This window comes from Lactuca virosa, chromosome 9 (assembly GCF_052849685.1).
Source record: "Lactuca virosa cultivar CGN04683 chromosome 9, Lactuca_virosa_CGN04683_v6, whole genome shotgun sequence".
Lineage (NCBI taxonomy): Eukaryota > Viridiplantae > Streptophyta > Magnoliopsida > Asterales > Asteraceae > Lactuca > Lactuca virosa.
In genome coordinates, this window is record NC_136434.1 from 110,164,724 (window position 1) to 110,185,536 (window position 20,813).

At 36.6% G+C, this 20,813-nt stretch overlaps 2 protein-coding genes across 2 annotated transcripts; one reads left to right on the top strand and one right to left on the bottom strand.

The window, feature by feature from the left end:
- Positions 1-244: 244 nt before the first annotated feature.
- Positions 245-4,513, top strand: LOC145137126 (uncharacterized). Its single transcript, XM_079071263.1, has one exon. The coding sequence runs from the start codon at positions 486-488 to the stop codon at positions 4,392-4,394; it is 3,909 nt and encodes a 1,302-aa protein (XP_078927389.1). The 5' UTR covers positions 245-485; the 3' UTR covers positions 4,395-4,513.
- Positions 4,514-5,980: 1,467 nt separating this feature from the next.
- Positions 5,981-7,577, bottom strand: LOC145141429 (transmembrane protein 161AB protein). Its single transcript, XM_079074722.1, has one exon. The coding sequence runs from the start codon at positions 7,483-7,485 to the stop codon at positions 6,100-6,102; it is 1,386 nt and encodes a 461-aa protein (XP_078930848.1). The 5' UTR covers positions 7,486-7,577; the 3' UTR covers positions 5,981-6,099.
- Positions 7,578-20,813: the final 13,236 nt, after the last annotated feature.

A 20,813-nucleotide genomic window follows, 5' to 3' on the forward strand; every position in this document is an offset into this window, starting at 1 on the left:
TGAAAAAGATGACAGGCAGACCGGTTAAACTTATAATAACTAGTCATACATCATAATAATGTTATCTAAATAAAGTAACAAGTTTAATGATATAGATGATTAAATATAAACGGGAGTAAATTTCATTATCCCTTATTAATACGCCACTTAACTAACTTATTTATTAAACATAGCTTTCTATAATTGTGACTTCGGGACAAAAACGTATGAGACAGAAAAAGGAAAAAATATGGGACATTGTCTTCACCTGGAAACGACGCCGTTGCTCGTTAAGAATTCAACACACACATTGCATATTTTCAAAAAGGCTTTCGAGAATCTCTGTACGAGTGTGTACTTGCCCTTGCCCCCCTGCTCAACGTTTTCATGTCCTCAACTCCAATCCCCTTTCAATGAAGCTGCAATTATCCACCTAATCACATAAAATCGCTTAATTTCAAAGAAAAAGCAACATACACACAGTCACACACTGTGTCGAAACCTCCATGGGTATGGAGATCAAAGTTTGGTGTCTCTCATGCATAATCTTTGGCATCTTCTTCGTCTTCCATGGTGATTCCGCCATTGTTGAACAGAACCCAGATAGAGAAAGCTTGGTTTCCTTCAAGAACTCACTTCTAAACAAGCATATTCTCTCCACATGGAACCCCAACACCCCACATTGTCAATGGGAAGGTGTTTCATGCCAACACAATCGAGTCACAATGCTCGTTCTCTCACAACAATCGTTCCATGGCCCTCTCCCGGACTCCCTCTTCTCTCTTTCCAACCTCATTGTCCTCGACCTCTCTTCTAATCAGTTTTCCGGCGAGCTTTCACCTAAAATATCCAGTCTCCGGAAACTACGTGTGTTGGATTTGGGGAAAAACCAGTTTTCCGGCAAGGTACCGATGGAACTAGGGGAGCTAACTCAGTTGCGAACGCTTGAGCTTGGACCCAACTTTTTTTCCGGCGAAATACCTAAGGAGATTGGGAAGTTGTTAAACCTTGAGTCTCTCGACCTCTCTTCCAATTCACTCACCGGAACAGTGCCGCCGGAGCTTGGAAACCTCCATAGACTCCGATCACTTGGGCTTGGTAACAATTTTCTTTCAGGTTTTCTCTCTCCCACTCTCCTCACTAACCTGAAAAACCTAATTTTTTTGGATGTTGCTAATAACACCCTCTCCGGCCATATTCCCCCTGAAATCGGAATTCTCTCTAACCTCACCGATCTTTTCATCGGAATCAACAGTTTCTCCGGTGTGCTTCCGCCGGAAATTGGAAATCTTTCGAAACTACAGAATTTCTTCTCTCCTTCTTGCTCAATAAAAGGCCCATTGCCGGAAACAATTGCAAACCTCAAATCTCTATCGAAACTTGACCTTTCTTACAACCCCTTGAAGTCTCCTATCCCAAAATCCATCGGACAGCTACAAAATTTATCAATCCTAAACCTCGTTTACTCCGAACTCAATGGTTCAATACCTAGCGAGCTTGGAAACTGTAGTAATCTCAGAACATTGGTTCTTTCTTTCAATTCATTAACTGGGTCTTTGCCGGAAAACCTATCGCAGCTCCCAATGCTCTCGTTTTCTGCTGAAAACAACCAGATTTCCGGTGAGTTACCACCGTGGCTCGGCAAATGGGACCAAATAAACTCACTTTTGCTGTCGGGTAATCGGTTCTCCGGTCAGATACCACCGGAAATCGGTAATTGCTCACTGCTTAATTTTATTGGTTTAAGCAACAACTTGTTAACAGGTTCGATTCCCAAAGAAATATGCGACGCTGTTTCGTTAACAGAGATTGATCTCGAGAGTAATCTGCTTTCTGGTTCGATTCATGACACGTTTATAGCTTGTAGCAATTTGTCTCAGTTGTTGTTGTCGGATAACCAGATTATCGGGTCCATACCCGGTTACTTCTCGAAGCTTCCATTGATGGTTCTTGATCTTGATTCCAATAACTTAACCGGTTCAATTCCGGTGAGTTTATGGAACTCAATAAATCTGTTGGAGTTTTCTGCTTCAAATAACATGATAGAAGGAAATCTCCCAAGAGACATTGGGAAGTCTGTTATATTGGAAAGGTTGATTCTTAGCAACAATCGACTCACCGGAAATATCCCCAAAGAAATCGGAATACTTGATTCCCTTTCCGTTCTTAACCTGAAGTCCAATCAATTTACCGGTTCCATTCCTGTCGAACTTGGGAATTGTGTTTCTCTCACGACATTAGACCTCGGTGATAACAAACTCAACGGGTCAATTCCGGCGGAAATCTCCGGTTTACCGGAGTTGCAATGCTTGATTCTTTCAAACAACGATTTCTCCGGGTCAATTCCGTCGTCAAGAAAGTCAAAGTATTTCCGGCAAACCGGAATCCCGGATTCCAGTTACGTTCAGCACCATGGCCTCTACGATCTTTCCAACAATAAATTGACGGGTTCGATTCCGGATGAACTCGGGAATTGTTCGGTTTTGGTGGATCTTTTGCTCAAAGGCAACATGCTATCAGGGGAGATACCGGAATCTTTAGCCAACCTTACGAATCTCACCACCTTGGATTTATCCGGTAATCTGTTTTCCGGCGGGATTCCGGCGGAATTGGGTGGTGCTTTGAAGTTGCAAGGTTTGTATTTGGGGAATAATAATCTCTCCGGTGGGATACCGGAAAGTCTCGGTCAACTCAACAGCTTGGTCAAACTTAATCTGACTGGAAACAACCTTTCCGGGTCAATACCCGAAACGTTTAAAAACTTAAACGGGTTGACCCATTTGGATTTAAGCAATAATCTCCTCAATGGCAAACTTCCTTCCACTTTCATGGTGAATCTAGTTGGGTTTTTCGTGCAAGAAAACAGGATTTCAGGTTTTTTAAATGAGTTGTTTAATGATTCTGTTTCATGGCGGATTGAGATGATGAATCTGAGTAATAACTTGTTTACTGGTGAAATTCCTTCGTCTTTGGGGAATTTGTCGTTCCTGACATCATTGGATCTTCATCGGAATGGATTCACAGGGGAGATTCCGTCGGAATTAGGGAATTTAATGGAGCTAGAGTACTTAGATTTCTCAAACAACAAGTTTTCAGGACGAATACCCTACAAATTATGCAGTATCTCGAATTTAAACCTTGTGAATTTGGAGGGAAACGGATTAGAAGGTCCTGTTCCTCGGAATGGAATCTGTAGCAATACGTCAAGAATTTCATTATCGGGGAACAAAAATCTTTGCGGTGGAATCCTCGGAATGGAATGCCCCGTTGAAAAATTCCAAACAAAACCACAGTTTCCATACATCTGGGCTTTAATTTCAATCGTGATCGGAACTTTACTGATCATCATCGTCACTCTCTCAAAAATCTGGATGAACAGAATCAGGAAACGCGACAATTCCGAAGATGAAGAAACCGATGTCAGCAAATTAAACACCAGTTCACTCGATCAAAATCTCTATTTAATAACCAATAGCAAGTCAAAAGAGCCATTAAGCATCAACATAGCCATGTTTGAACAACCCCTTCTAAAACTAACCCTCGTCGACATTCTAGAAGCCACCAACAACTTCTGTAAATCAAACATCGTCGGCGACGGCGGATTCGGCACAGTCTACAAAGCAAAATTACCAGATGGAAAAATCGTCGCAGTCAAGAAACTAAACAAATCAAAAACCCAAGGACAACGAGAGTTCTTAGCTGAAATGGAAACAATCGGGAAAGTAAAACACCAAAATCTTGTCCCATTGTTAGGGTATTGTTCTTTCGGTGAAGAAAAGCTTCTCGTTTACGAATACATGGTGAACGGAAGTTTGGATCTATGGTTACGAAACCGAACCGGCGGTTTAGAAATCTTGAACTGGACCAAACGGTTCAAGATCGCAATCGGGTCAGCCCGTGGGTTAGCCTTTTTGCACCATGGATTCATCCCACATATCATTCATCGAGACATTAAAGCTAGTAACATTTTACTCAACGAAGATTTTGAACCTAAAGTTGCTGATTTTGGGCTTGCGAGGTTGATTAGCGCATGTGAGACTCACGTGAGCACTGATTTAGCCGGAACTTTTGGTTATATTCCGCCGGAATATGGTCAAAGCTGGAGGTCAACGACGAGGGGTGATGTTTATAGCTTCGGTGTGATTCTTCTTGAATTGGTCACCGGAAAAGAGCCCACTGGGCCTGAGTTTAAGGATATTGAAGGTGGGAATTTGGTGGGGTGGGTTTTGAAGAAGATGAAGAAAGGTCAGGTTGTTGATGTTCTTGATCCAACGGTTGTGAATGGTGCTTCGAAACAGGCGATGATCAAGACTGTTCAGATTGCTGCCATCTGTCTCTCGGAAAATCCAGCCAGTCGCCCTAGTATGCTTCATGTGTTTAAGTTCTTGAAAGCAATCAAAAATGACTTCTTGTGATGTTTTTTTTATACGAGGGTAGAATTGTAAAATCAGGAGTATGTTTTCTACGTTTACCAAGAAGATGAATCTTTTACTAATTTCTTGAATTTGAATCATTGAATGTGTTCTTCTTTTAACTTGTGTTTTGGAAGTTCTACATTTTTACCAATTGGATAAATACAAGAAACAGAAACATACTTTTATACCTTTCTGTTTTTATAACATTGTGTTTTCAAATTTTTTTTTTCTTTATTGTGAAAAAATCAATTTAAGTCTAGCATTAACATTACACCTTTAGAATTCGTATGATCGTATCCAATTATATCAGTTGAAATTAGTTTGTATTTTGATAATATTGTTTTAATTAGGGTAGCTTTCAAATTATAACGTTTTTATAAAAATATGAAAATAAGATATAATAAAAAAATTAATAAAAGTACGTTGCTATTCCTTGCATTTAACCTTTTATCTATTAGCAACTATTACAAGATATTGTTAAAGTTAAGTTAAATTATATACAATTAAGGTGTTGTTTGTTTTTTCTGAGACAAAATATCTGCAGTCTGCGAACCACATCTGTAGACCTCTGCAGTAGAAGAGGCGGACCAAACGTCTGCAGTCTGAAAAAAGAAGACTGTTTGTTTTTTTAACATCTGCGGGCTACAAAAATAAACCGATATCTAAATAAACTGATTTTTTTAAACTTCAAAGTGATTTTTTAATATTTTTATGACTTTGTTATAAATAATTAACGAATCTAGATCAACTTTTATGTATTATTGTATAAAAAATAAAAATAAAAATGGTATAAATTAACGTATATATTTGATAAAAACCAACAACTTTGGTGGTAAAGTTATAACTAAACATTATAATTAGTGATCAAAGAATTTGATACATAAATGAATGAAAATAAACTTTGATTTTTTCAATTAAATCTATTAAAAATGTACCATAAATATTTTTCTCTAGAAATTTATGATACTGTATTAAATAATGTTTTACAAAATTTAGCAAAAAATATAAGAATATATTATGATTTTTTTTTTCATATTTATATAAACAACTTCAACGACTATTATTGTAATAAATCTTTATTTATAAATTTGTCAAAAATATAATGTTTGTATCGTCGAACGTTTTTTTTTTAGTTTTGTAATTTTTTTTTTCAAATTGTTTATCATTAATAAAGTTGGAAAAAATATAAATTAAAAAAAACTTAAAAAAAATAAAGATATATATGTTTTTTTAGACTAGAAGATGTCTGAAGATGTTAGAAGACTCTGGTCCACATCTGCGCCAGGAAGAGGGCGCGCAGACATTTTTAGGTCTGCAGTCTTCAAAAAAACAAACAGTCTGCGAAGGCTAATGTCTGCGCGTGGTCTGCCCGGCGCAGACAGAAGAGGCCACGCAGATCTGCAGACAAAAAAACAAACACTACCTAAAAGCCAAGAACTATACGTGGCATAATGACAAAAATACCCTTGCGAGAACATTTACGACATATGATCCTAAAAGCAACATTAGTATTAGTATTGAGTTCGAAAAAGAAACAGCATAATCAACCAAAAAACACAAGTAACTATCACAATAATAGTAAAAAATTAATCAAAAATGGAAGAATTTTGTTAATAACACAAAACTCTACAATCAAAATCTGGCCAAATTATGGATCCACGTAATCTACAACAGTCGTAGACACGAAAATGAAAAAAGAACACCATTAAGAAACATACATAATCCCATTTCTATATAGGGCAAGATTAACTGAAACAAAAATACACCAAATGAAAACAACCCACCAGGCCATAAACAAACCCATTTCTTTGATCAAAGCAGAACCCGGGATCATGTTACACAAAGCTGGAAAGTGATCAAGAACATTATCATTGATTCGTGATAAACCAAGAAAGAGGAGAACAAAAGCAGGCTGCGAGAAGAATTGCAGAGCAGCAAGGCACAAATAGTGGTTATGGAGGAACACTTTGGCTCGACTGTAATCCAAATCAGGAAACTTACTTGCATGTAATCTTTGGTACCATGATAACACTGCTTCGTTCAAAAACATTTGCACATTCGCCCGAAATGTTAGCATTTGTAAAACTCCAGTTGCTAGCATACACCATAGCCGGAAGTTGTTGAAATCGGATCTTGACATACCCACATTGCCGACTAAACGATCTTTGTGTTGAATGTTGGGTGAATGATTTGATTGTGATCGTTTGTTTGTGTCGATGTTTTTGTTAACAAGGAGATCGGAAAAGGGGTTAATCCAAAGCAATGAAGTGAAGATCGCTAATAAGTAGGTGATGTGAAGTAGTGTTCTTCCAAACCATCCGCAGTGAATCATCGATAAATTACAGCGAATCTGATCGGTTCCAAGCCAGTAGGCGCGAGCGGTTTTAGTTGCCGGAACGTATAACAGTCCGGCGAGGGAGCCCATGAATACGGCGGTGCAAAATTTCCCATACCCATCGAGAGATTCAAACGGAAAATCGAAAACCCAATTGGGAAAAACTTGGAGGACGATGAGGAAGGCGATTACAGTCGCGGAAAACCCGATGAAAACACTCAATTGTTTTTCAGAACTCTTGGATGCAGATCGCTCGAAAGAAACCCTAGCAATCGTGACGAATACTCTAACAAGCCCTAAAAGCCCTAACAGGATTGGAATCAATGTACCATTTGGCAGAACCCCGGAGGAATCTTTTGATGAAGGTAAAAAGTTATGAAGCAACAAGCAAGAAGATGCGACGATGGTGAAATTGAAAACCCCACGAAACTGATCGAAATACAGTCTTGATTGGAGGTGATTGTGATTGAGTTTGAGTCTAAAGATCTGAGCCTTGTTTTCATCAAATTCAAACTTGTTGGATTTCTTCCTGGGTTTCAATTCACCAGTAGTGGCGTCACCCGGCCTTCGGATTGCGGCTTTGATACCGGAGGAGTTGGGGTTTGGGGGTGCGACGTCATCAGGGTGGATGTAAGTGTGGAGGCCATGAAGGAAGAAGGATGGGATCTTGATGAAGGAGAAGAGGAGAGTGAGGAAGAGAGAAAGAGCTGCGTGGATTATGAGGTTATTGTTGCTCGATGTGAAGAATAATGACATTGTTTCTCTGAAGATATTCAAAGAACAGAGCTGATTTTGAGCATAAGAAGAGATCTCAAGACTGAAATCAGTCTGTGTTCTATTCAATTTTGTATCTTTTTGGTGTTAAACTGTTTATTCCACCATTTCCTTTCTAAATTGGGCTTGTTATGATCATGTTTCGGAATGCCCAACCCAAATACTTTTCTCCTTCATATAAGCCTGTAACCTTTAGCCCATATGACTGTTTTTTTTAGGAAAGTTGTAGGGTTTGATAAGTACAAATAATGCAAATAATTTACAATCGAAAATGAAATGAAAGTATATACACCAAATAACCAAGGTTTCAATCTTTACACTATTATGTTGTGACATGTGTTGTATAACTCTAATATCCCCCCTTAAGTCAAGAGGTGATGAGCCAATACAATGCTTGGCATGAGAATATTCAAACAAGGGAAACATAAGTTTTTTTTTATTGAGGCATGATATGTCCTATAATGATGTGTGATAGCTAGGTTATAATATTCTTTTTATGTAAAATAAAATTTTATTTTCTTCTATAAATAGAGAAGAAAACGGGTCATTATAGTGTTTAGCTTTATAATTAAAACATGTTGTAGAAGAAGCGTTAGAAATGAATAAATTAGGTAAATTAGTGTTGACTTGGTAGTTGACCAACGTAGTTAGCTCGGGACTAATTATGCCATAAAATGTGACGGGGACTAAATGAGTAAATTTAAGATGACTAGTTTTTTTCACTTAAAATGGTGATCGTAATGTGAACTTAAGAAGATTAAGAGTTAAATGTGTAATTAGGGCATATATTAGAGAGAGGGAGAGAGAGTGAGATAGAGAGAGAGAGAGAGAGTTGGAAGTCTTCTCTCCTATCCCGGAAGCATCAATCGATCTAGATAGTTTGTGTGAGGAGAAATGGCGATTTCATGAGATCAAATGAGTTAGAGATAAAATCAAGGTGCATTTGGAGGAATTGAAGTTAGGTTTACATCATTGAAGCTTTAGAGGTATAAAATCTTATGTATCTCTTATCAAAGATTGATCCAGGGCTTGGATTCCAATCCAAATCCAAAAATTATGTAGATTTAGGAATTTTAAATCAATGATATAAGTTCTATATACTATTTAGTTTATGAATCCGAGCTCCGATCTCCACTATATTGGTTGATTTGGATTGATGGACCTTGTGGACTCCTAAACCCTAATTTGGGAGAAAAAAATTGAATTTGATGATTATTAAGTTTTGTGTATGTTTTAATGCTAGAAAACTTGTAATGTATCACCAAGTAATCACCATTTCACAATTGAAGTGCTTGATTTCATCAATAATATGTAATTAGGTATACAAAACCTTAGTTGGTGAAGAGTTATAATCTAGCTATTACATAAACGTAATGTTATGAATTTTAAAATAAATTAATGATTATATGGTTAAAAAACAAGTAATTAGTTGAAATCATGATTGGGATTGGGTTGTTATATGATTCCAATAGACATTTTAGATATTAAATATATTAAATATTTAAATTTTATACGTTACTAAAACACATCAAAACACCAAGATGAAGAGTCTTTGCTAAAAATAATCTTCGGTTACTTTTACAACAAAAATTCTCACTCAAATCCTATAAAAGAAATCTAACCTATGTATGAACTCAAACATAATCTCTATTCTAATAAAAGAATAGGTTTCATATCCTTCTCCCATGTGTCAAAGTATTACACATTCTCATTAATTTCATATGACACGTGTCACTTTTGTGGTTCCTCTTTTTGAATTGGATTTTCCCACATTAAATAAGTTTCCGAAAAAATAGAATTGCTTCATTTCCTTTTTTGGGCCTTAGTATGTCATGGCTATAAATACATATTTAATTTAATTTAATTACTTCAATTAAAACATTACAATTATAATCTAAATTTAAAATTAAAGAAATAACAAGGTGATATATTTATAGATTTTACATAAGAAATACTTTTTTTTAAAACATTACAATTAACATGTAAATTTAAAATTAAACAAATTAAAAGGTGATATATTTACAGATTTTACAAAACAATTAAAATGTAAATTTAAAATTAAACAAATTACAAGGTGATATATTTATAGATTTTACAACATAAATAGCCCATTACGTATAATAAATATCCGATGTGTAGATACTTAAATTTTAAAAAAATGTAAGGAATACCAAATTAACAAACATCATCGACCAAATCTAAACAAAGTAATCGGGTAAACAATTTTGTCCATATCCGAAAATCGGAAAATGTAAAGATAATACAATCAAATGGTTTTAAAAAATTTAAATAAAGAAAAAACCTTATCTTACACTTAATGATATGATTGATTATTAAAAACGTTATATTACGAAATATTAATTTTAGTATGATTTGAATATGAATTGAATATTGTAACATCCCGAAATTTCAGAAGTTCAATGAAGGGCCAAAAGTGTAAATAAAAGAAGGGAATCGACGAGTAGGCCTGCTTACTCGCCGAGTCGGAGCGGGATTCTGTCGCGGTTTAAGTGGCCAACTTGCCGAGTCGGCGGCTTGGACTCAACGAGTTGGTGCTGTAGAGAGAAAACCCTAATCCCGGGGGTTGTGCCCTATATAAAGAACATTATAACTCACCCTTAGCCTCTTTACTACCCTTTTGAGATCCAGAAACCCTAAAATCGAGTGAGCCTCCATTAATAGAGAGAATAGAGCTTTGGAGGAGGAAATATTGGAAATGGGCTTGAAGATCAAGAGGCTTGCTGCAAAGGAGTGGTGTAGATCTGGGATCTACTTCAATTGGAGCTTATATTGGAGGTAATAATCTGTTGCTTGGGATCTTTTGCATCTAGATCTTTTATCATTTGAGATTTGGGGCATTTTTGGTATGATTGAGAGCTATTTCGAGTTAGAGGCTTAGATCTGAGGTTGCTACCTCTGATCTAGGCTTGTGATGGTCCAAAATGTCATAAAGCTCTTGTCTAAGAGTTGTTGGTGAATCCCCTAGTCCTTAACCCTAGCCCTAGAGTGTTTTGGGCCTATATCTCCTTAGTTTCACGTAAAGTTTGCCACTTTATGTGAGGGTTAGACTGTAGAAGAGTGGATCTATGGATTGGAGCCCCTGCATGGTTCGAAAAGCCACTGTATGGATTGAGAACTGGAGAGACTCGGCGAGTCACATGGGTGTACTCGACGAGTTGTATGAACATGTGCATGGACTCGGCGAGTTGGAAGAACAACTCGGCGATTCTGTTGAAGATTGCCTTGGACTCGGCGAGTCTGGTCGCAGAACCTCAATCTCTTCTGGTTAAACCTCGAAGCAGTGAGTCGGGAGGTGACTCGGTGAGTTGAGCACGATGGGACTCGAAGATCGTTGGACTCGACGAGTCTTGGGGTGCCTCGGCGAGTTGAGTCGTGTTCTAAGAGTTTTCAGAGTATAAGGACTCGACGAGTCAACGGGTTGACTCGGTGAGTAGAGTCAGTCATGAAGTTTGACTTTGGCCTGGACTTTGACTTTAACCTTCATGGGTGTTATGCTAATTGGTTATTTATGTCAATGGTCCATTGATGACAATAGGTGTTGGGGTTTGGAGCAGTGCTTCGGGAGTGTGCTTTCGTGGTTCGGTTCTTCGTTTCAGGTGAGTTATCTTCACTGTACTCAAGGGTCTAAGGCACCAAGGCCGACCCTTTGAATTGTTGTTTAGAGCTTGTTATGCTTATGTGATGATATGCTTTCTAGTATCCTGGTAGATAGGATAATGATATGATGTTATGCTCTGTTAGCTTAGTATCCTGGAGGATAAGGTAGTTAAGTGATGGCAAGTTTTGTTGGATCAGCACCCTGGTAGTTGGGTAGTGGTTATATTTATAGACCTGTAGTTGGTCTTGCCTTATGTACGCTGGTAGGAAGTTACCTGCGAGATATGTATGTTGAGCAGTAGCAGAAGGTATTCCATCCCGATAGGATGATAGGGCCCTAGTATGTTGGTTCTGTAGAGTGTTATATGGTTGCCTGTTATGTGTGCATGGTTGCTAGTGTAGGGGCATTCCAACCCGATGGTTGTGGGCCAGGAGTATTCCATCCAGGTGGGATGATTGGACTCGTAGTAGGTTGGCATTCCAACCCGATGGTTGAGGGCCTGCGGTATTCCATCATGAGGGATGATTGGACCCATAGTAGTAGTTATTGTATGTATAGGAAGTGGGGCATTCCAACCCGATGGTTTTGGGCCAGGAGTATTCCATCCCGGTAGGATGATTGGACTCATAGTATGTTGGCATTCCAACCCGATGGTTGAGGGGCCTGGGGTATTCCATCTTGCGAGATGATTGGACCCATAGTAGTTATTATTGTACGTATAAGTGTATGGGTATTCCAACCCGATGGTTGTGGGCCGAGAGTATTCCATCTCGGCAGGATGATTGGGCTCGTAGTATGTAGGCATTTCAACCCGATGGTTGAGGGCCAGGGGTATTCCAACCGGAAGGTTGATTGGACCCATAGTATGTTGTTCTTTGTTGTATGCGTATGTTTATGTGTGTATGGGTACTTTGGGGGAACTCACTAAGCTTTCGGGCTTACAGTTGTGATTTATTGTTTCAGGTACTTCAGGAGATCGTGGCAAGGCGAAGGCGTGATCGTACCGCTCCTCATGTTTTATGATTTATGTGATATGGTTCTGGGCGATACTCTGATGTCTAAACTATTTTGAAAACAAGATGTATGAACTTAATGGTTTTTGAATGAAATAAAATGTTTTAAATTGGTTGGAATTTTTGGTTGTTACAAATATTTTCCATATCAACATTACATTATATTCTTTCATTATGTTTTATATCGTAATGATTAATCACTTATTCATTATATATATATATATATATATATATATATATATATATATATATATATATATATATTAGATGGCCGATACATTAATACCTATTTTGATATATCGAACAACTTAATACATGTTAATTTAAATAACTTAATTATTAATTTTAATTTGTAATTTGTTATTTTTTCTAATATATGTTTATTTGAACTATTTAATTATCTGATTTATATAACAATTTTGATTTACTTCACTAATTGTGGTTGTTTCATTTTAATAATAACTTTAACATTTCATTGTATTATATCGTTATTTTTTTTTCTTTTATTCACAAATAAAAACTGTCTAATACATGTTGAAAATTAATTTCACATTTTTATTTTAATCAACGATTATAATTTTACATAACTACATAAAATATTTTTTAGTTAATAATTTATTTAAATTAATTAATTAATAATTATGAGTTTCTACTATGAAAGTCCAATTAATTTTATAACCGTGGTTCCCACGGGTTATAAACTAGTCAGTATTAGAACTGAGAGAGGTATACAAGATTAATACAACATGTTATTGGTTTTAAACATGAACATATGAATAATGTCTCACACAGTAAACAAGAGGTTGAAGACGAAGTGATGTTTGTTTTTGAAGAGGTAAAACTTATGCAATTTGCAAATTACATATATAGAAGAATAGGTGGGCTAAAATTCTTCAATCTGCAAGAAAAAAATTATTTGTTTTTTAAAGTCTACATGTTGCTAAAAAAACTGAAGTTTAAATCAAACAAAAATTCCGTATATATCCTTCTTAAATACCAAAATATAATATTTTCCAAACGTAATTTATATCATATTTATCACTCATAAACTTTAAAAGTATCATAATTTCTAAAACCCATATTTTTAAAAATTTTAAATCATTATTTTTATCAATCGACTATTATAAACTCTTAAAACGCTTATAACATCATTTATATATTTCATAAACTTTTAAAATACTTACCCAATTTACTATTTTAATCAATTTTTAATGTTCTTGTAACGTCCTTAAAATACTAGTAAAATTTCATTTTTAAGACACCCAAAAACAATACAATCATTTGTTTCAAAACAATCAATGTATAAAGTGTTCTCAAACATCAAAGTGAATCAAATAGATAGTGCAGAATAAACTCCAGAGGATGTTGTGCGATAAAGTCGGACCCTTTCCTTTGGAAACAGAAGTATCTGAAACATTTAAACCACAAAATCGTATGCATAAAGCTTAGTTAGTTCCCCAAAATATCACATAACCATACGGGCCCCACTCTCAACATATCGGGCCCCCGCCCATTTAATTCAAACGGGCCCGACCGAACATACATATCAGGCCCCGCCCATCATACATAACGGGCCCCGCCCAATTCACATAACGGGCCAACCCAACTACAAACGATCCCCACCCAACATACATGTAAGAGTCACAATGACACCCAACATCCTACATAGTATAGTGGGAAAACTCACCTCACAAATGTAATCAATAGCTAACAGGCTCAAACATTAGAAAAGTGGATGCTACACACCTCCTAATGAATCATACAAGGTAAACTCTTAGTTTACCTTCTAAAATTAGATATTTGACTAAAAGTCAACCCATGTCAAAAAGTTAACGATCAAGGTCAAAGTCAACTCCAGCTGTCTTCCACGTCGTGGCCAACCAATGGCCACGACATGGTCATTCAACTTAATCTCGATCAAAATCCATTTACCACATCATGGTAGACATGCTACCACGCTGTGGCAGAATCCAAACAACATAGTCGCAACCAGACCAGTCTACACGTCATGGTAAGCAAGTCGCCACATCGTGGAAATTGAACATAGACAACTTATGTGATTAAGCTCTAAGTCCAAATCTCAAGAGCTCTAACGCTCATATCTGAATATCTACAATGTCTTGATGGATAAAGTTTCCAACTTAATCCATTAAGACGCATCAATAAGTCAAGATCTCTACTCCAACGTTCTTAATGATTGCACTAAAGGCATAGATACCAAAATGATTCATGCAAGACCAATTTCCAACCAACACCATGGTCTAGAAGCCAAAATATGCACCCAAAGGCTCTGGAGTACACTCAAACTCCAAGGACAAGAAGATTGGGACTAAGAAGCTCATAAAAAGACATAAAATAAGATCTAGATTAACAAAGAGCAAGATTGAGACTTTATACCTCCACAAGGTCTGAAATGATATGAAGTTGTTGGATCAAAGCTGGAACCAAGCTAACAACCCACAAGATGAGATTCTCCTTTCTTCAAACTTAACAAAAATGGCTTCATACACTCAAAATACACACATATAGGCAAGGGTATGGGTAGGGATCGGTTTCAGTGGATGGAGGCTGACAAATGAAGCGGCCCTAGAATTCAGTGCCCTTAACTAGGGTACAAACCCGAAGTTCTCGGGGTTACACCAAAAATGACTGCCACGCCGTGGAAATTAGGCTGACACGTCATTGCACTTCCAACTCCACGTTCTTAATCGTACAATTACCATGTTATGGGGCCTTAGTACCACGTCATGGCCCACCCAAAACCTTCACAATTTATAATTAGAATAATTAAATTGGGAAAAAGCATTACCTGGAAAATTTATGTTACATATTCCAGGCTTGTATTTAATCGTTTACTTTATTTTCTAAAACTACAACCCTCTTGCTTCTTATGTATCTCTTAATCCTTATTCTCACTGACCCCCTTCCATCAGCTTCAACAAGTCAACACACTCACACATCTATAAAGTAGATATGCTAAAGCATCAGTAGGCCGAAGATATATGTTTAAAGATAACCGTAAAAGTAGATATGCTAAAGCATCAGCGAGCCAAAGACAAAGGTATAAAGATAATTCAGATTTTGTACTTTGTTAAGTAAGCACAAAAAACATGCATTATATGAGATATTTATCTAGATGAACTTCAAACATAACAAATTTAGAACTTCCTTGAATTGACAATTGTGTAAATCTTTTCCAATTCGATCTTTATAATTACTTTAAATATGATACTATAGTAGGAATCCGGAACACTAATCAATTATAATTGAAAACAATGCCTAACTCCATAATCACCAGCACACCAACCATAACAACTGATACCAAGAGATTATAACATTTGTAACGCCAGTTTCCAGGTACTTGCATTGTTGGCCTTGCTTTGTATTAACTTTGCATTTTGGTCCCAAACGGCAGGCGTTGGGAATGGAACGCTGGGCATTGGAACGCCAGGTGTAAGGTTGTGGATGCTAGGTGTTCACACGCAAAGGAAAAACCCTAATTCTTAAGGTTTAAACCCTATTTAAAAGCCATTATAGCCTCAAAACGTTTCTTATCTCCAGCCTCCGTCCCTTATAGCCCTCATTTCGAAACCCTAAGTGTATGTGAGTGTTTTGAAGCCTTGGAGTAACATTTTGGTATCATTTTAGTGTTCTTGGTGGAGAAGGAAGATCTTTGGAGTGTTAATGTTGCTCTCTAGCCTTTGGATCTGGACTCTTGACATCTTGGAGCACCTTTTGTAGGTATAAAGTTCAGATATTGATGACTTCTTTATGAGGTATTGCTTAAGTGTAGTTTTATGTTCTTTTGGTCCCAAGAACTTGAATTTTGTGAGTTTGGAATGCTCCAGAGGTTTGGGTTGTCCTTTCAAGCGTTTTAGAGGGTTTAGAATCATAAAAATGCAAGCTTGGACCTTGATACTCTTCCATGCAAGAGTTTTGGAACTTTAGAGTGTGATTTAAGTTAGATTTTGGTGTTGGGCTCTTTGTAGCCATGCAAAGTCATAAAGGTTGCAACTTTATGACTTAGACATTCTTTTAGCTTTGGATCTGAAGTTTGAACGTTAGGTCTTAAGCCATTAAGACCTTGGTGTAGGATTTGGGATTCCGTGGTTACGCCAGGCGTTTGGGTTAGAACGTTGGGCGTCCAGACGCCAGGTGTCATTGAGTGGACGCCATGCGTTCTCTCAGAAGCCCATTGGATCGATTTTGGGCCATGGGCCATTTAGGGTTTTGGGCTTGGATTAGTTGGTATTGTAAGGAAAGGGGCAAAATGGTCTTTTGCCCTTAATATGATGAAGGATGAGTGGATCATTGGTATGGGATAAAACCTTAGTTATTGATTGGAGTCGTTTCTGGATTATGTTCAGTGTGAGGAACAATGTTTGCAGCAGATCGAGTGTTGATTCAACTATCTTCTGTTATAGTGCGTTTTCCTCATTGTACTTACGGGTCGAAGGCACCAAGGCCGATCCAATGGATTGATATCCTGTTAGATATAGAGTTATGATATGTTGAGCATGCGATAGACGTGTTTGATTATCTTATAGTTACTGATATGCGTTAGACCGGTAGATCTGTAGGACTACCTGTGATTACTGGCTATATAATTATCTGTCTGTTGAATATGTATATTATCTGTTATATATTGACATGTTACGTTGGGATTGTGACTACTGCTTTGTGCTGTCAGTCAACATAGCAGAGCATTCCAACTGGAAGGTTGTGGGCCAGGGCATTCCAACTGAGAGGTTGTGGGCCAAGGGTAATCGAACTGGGAGGTTATGGACCCAATATATGGTATGCAGGGAAATTCAACGGGGAGGTAGTGGCCCAGGGTAATCCAACAAGGAGGTTGTGGACCTAGTATGCTAATCTATGTATTTTATATGATGTGTGATGGTACTTTGGGGGAACTCACTAAGCTTTGGCTTACAGTTTCAGGTACTTCTGAGGATCGTGGGAAAGCGAAGGCGTGATCGTGCACATCTTCCTGTTTTACGTCACTGGATCTTGGGGAAAACTCTGATTTTGAATAATATTTTTTTAAACAATGACTCTTTTTGTAAACAATTATAGATAATGGTTGTTTTTGAAAAAATTAATTATTTTTTTATGATTCTTGGGATGTTACAACATCACAACGTTAAAAAATAAGCAATAATCCGTAAAACTAAAACGACTATCCACAAAATAAACTACAATTTATATAAGCCAAAACAATTTTAAATGTTATAATTTCATAGATTTTTTAAAGTACATACCAAGCACACCAACCATACATATCCAGTAACTTCAAACTCTTTAACCTATTTAACACATATAAACAAAATCCCCTATCTTTTTTCTGTCAAAATATCATCATCATCATCTAAATAGCACCAATTAAGCCCTCTTGCCAAAATCCAAACCCACATAAACATATCTAAAAATGGATCCACCATGCACCTAAAAAATTCTTCTACTTCTTGACATATTATTCCCTATAAAAAATAAGATCACACAAAATCAAACCAAATCCAAATTTCAAGTATAAAATCATACCAACATAAGATATCAAGCAAGAGTCACACCAAATTCAGACCAAAGTCAGATTTCAAGCAAGAATCACACCAAAGTCAGACGAAAATCATATTTCAAGCATATAACCATACCAAATCAGATTTCAACAAAGGATGTGACTCGCAATTTCAACCATGATCAACGATTTTTGTAACATATGAATAGATAATTAGAAAATTATAAGAAATACCCACAATAGAGAAGATATAGTGGCCAGAAGAGGCATGGTGTAGGTTGTCATCAACGTCGGGTGTGGCCAGTGTTGGAGTAGGTGTGGCGAATGTTGTGAGTGACGATGGTGAATACGAGTATACGACATGGGGTATTCTCCATATTTTTTAGTTTTAACCCTTGCATACTTAAAAGGATGTTAGTCCATGTCTTCTACAAGAAGAGGACACACATACATTTTTAGTTCTACGGTCTTCTATAAACAAATAGTCTCAGACTATACGTCTGCATGCCCGCAGACAAAAGAGGCCAAAAAGATCTTGTTGAGAAAAACAAACATAACCGAGGTATACATAGAATGCTGTCATACCCCCGAACCAGACGGCGGAAACGTCCGGGGGCTTGTGCGTGACTTCATCTTGTAATATCATCACAATGCATATAATTGAAACAAGACAACACCATCATCATACATATCAAAATACAACCAACATTGTTTATATCGAGTATAGTATCATAAATTACATGCCAAGATATTCAATATATGATGATAACAAAATATGACAAATTCCACATGTTCTTGTAGACCTTTCCGCTTAACGATTCCCTGAGAATACAATTTATTTTGAAAATGTCAACATATATAATGTTGGTGAGTTCATAAGCATGTTTGAATGAAAAGTTTTGTATAGTTCGTGAAACACCAGAAAATCCGATATTTTTTGAAAAATGGTTTAAAAGTGATGTGTCGAAATCAAGTACTAATGCATGTGTGTTTTCTGTTTTTAGAATGCATATAAAAATGTAATCCGGAAAAAGATCTTGTATTTTCTGTTGTAAGTAGAAGGTATTGTTTAACTGTATATTTCCACAGAAAATCCGATATTTTCTGTTTATAAAAGTGTCGTGGTTTCAAAACCCTAAGACCGATATCAGTGTATGTATGTTTTCGTATCGACAAGGTTTTATATGTATTCCGTAAAATTATGATGGAGAGAATCTCTATGTGAGTCGTTTTAACCATACTTGATTATGACGAATTCGTCTGTCGTGGCGTTATCAGACGCCGACTTGTTTAAGGTAAGGTTTGTCACCCTAGACTGGCCTAGTCTAACTGTAGCGAACAACTCAGGTGTGGGGTGTCACCCCGTATAGATCTATACACAAACTCTCGCTCTCCCTCCAAGAGACTCTGGTTATAAGTACAGGCTACGATTATACACTCGAGAGGTGTCAACCGACATGTCTCACTAGCATCCTTAACTATGTTTACGCGAATATTGTATTATGTTATATATAATGTTTCCGTGTACGTTTGATGTTTGAAAAGTCCAACGAGTATGTATGTGAACGTACAAGGCCCAACATACATGTAGAATGACCACTAAGGCCCAATAAACATGTAATGTATAGTCCAGACCCAATAAGCATGTAAATAGACCACAAAGGCCCAATAAACATGTAATGTATAATCCAGGCCCAATAAGCATTTAAATGGACCACTAAGGCCCAATAAACATGTAATGTATAATCCAGACCTATTAAGCATGTAAATGGACCACTAGGTCCAATAAACATGTAATGTATAATCCAGGCCTATTAAGCATGTAAATGGGCCACTAAGGCCCAATAACATGGATTGTAAGTATTAGGCCCATTAAACCGAAAATTTACAATTTAGGCATATTTTTGATAAAATTGACACTTTAGGTCCCTTAAGACCAAGAGTTTACATGTATGGGCTTATTTCAAATAAAATGAAAATTTTAGCCCATTATTGTTAAAAATAGCATTTTCGACCAAATATCATGAAAATTGACATTTTCGGCCCAATTATATAAAAGTTGACATTTTTGGCCCAACTTAATAAAAATTGACATTTTCGGCCCAATTATATAAAAGTTGACATTTTTGGCCCGACTTAATAAAAATTGACATTTTCGGCCCAATTTAATAAAATTGACATTTTCGTCCCAATTTAATAAAATTGACATTTTCGGCCCTTTTTAACCGAAAAACAACATCTTTGGCTCAAATTTGTTTAAAATGACAATTTAATCCACAAAAGTTATAATTTTTACAATTTTGGCCCATAAAACCGTGAAGGCCCAATTTAAGCCCATTTTGTGAAAAATTTACTCTTTTAGCCCTTTGTAAAACCATAATGTCATAAAACCCATTTTTATACAAAAATGACTCTTTGGTCCTTGAAAAACCGTAAGTATCATAAAAGCTTCATCTTTTTTGTTTTCTTGTCAAAAATGGTCCCTTTACAAGATTTTGTTTAGTTTTTCAACATCCTTAACATGTTTAACACTTTCATCTTTATGGTAAGTTGCATAAAGTGTTTTAGTTTACAAATATTGTCAAGACTTGATAGAGTTTTCGAGATCTTTGAAGTTTCTTCACATAATCACAACATATAACTTAGAAAACACACATAAACATGCATAAATACATAGATCTATCACATAAGCAACTTGTATCCTCCCCCAAAACATAGAAAAACCGAAAAACAAGGGGTATGAACTCACTTTGGGGTTTGGATTCGGTTTTGATGAAGAGATGAGAGGAGATGATGTTGTTTTCGGCCTAGCCTACCCCCTTGATGAGTTCTTCGATTTCTAAGAGCTTTATGGTGCATAGATCACGATTTGAAGAGGAAATGAGTAACAAGTTTTAACAAAATCATGAAGTTAAACTTCTTGAGTAAGAGTAGCTTACCAAAATGGATGCGTTCTTGATGAAGTTCTCTTGAAACACTCACACAAACTCACAAAATTTTGAGGAGGAAAGGGGAGTTCTTGAGAGGATATTTGAGAGAGTTTGAAAGAAAAGTGAAGGTGGTGAGGGGGTGGGTTCGGCCGTAAATAGAGAGGAAGAGAGGAGAGAGATTTGAAAAGTTTGCATGGTGGGTAATAGGTTCCTAGATGTATGTGATTATCTTG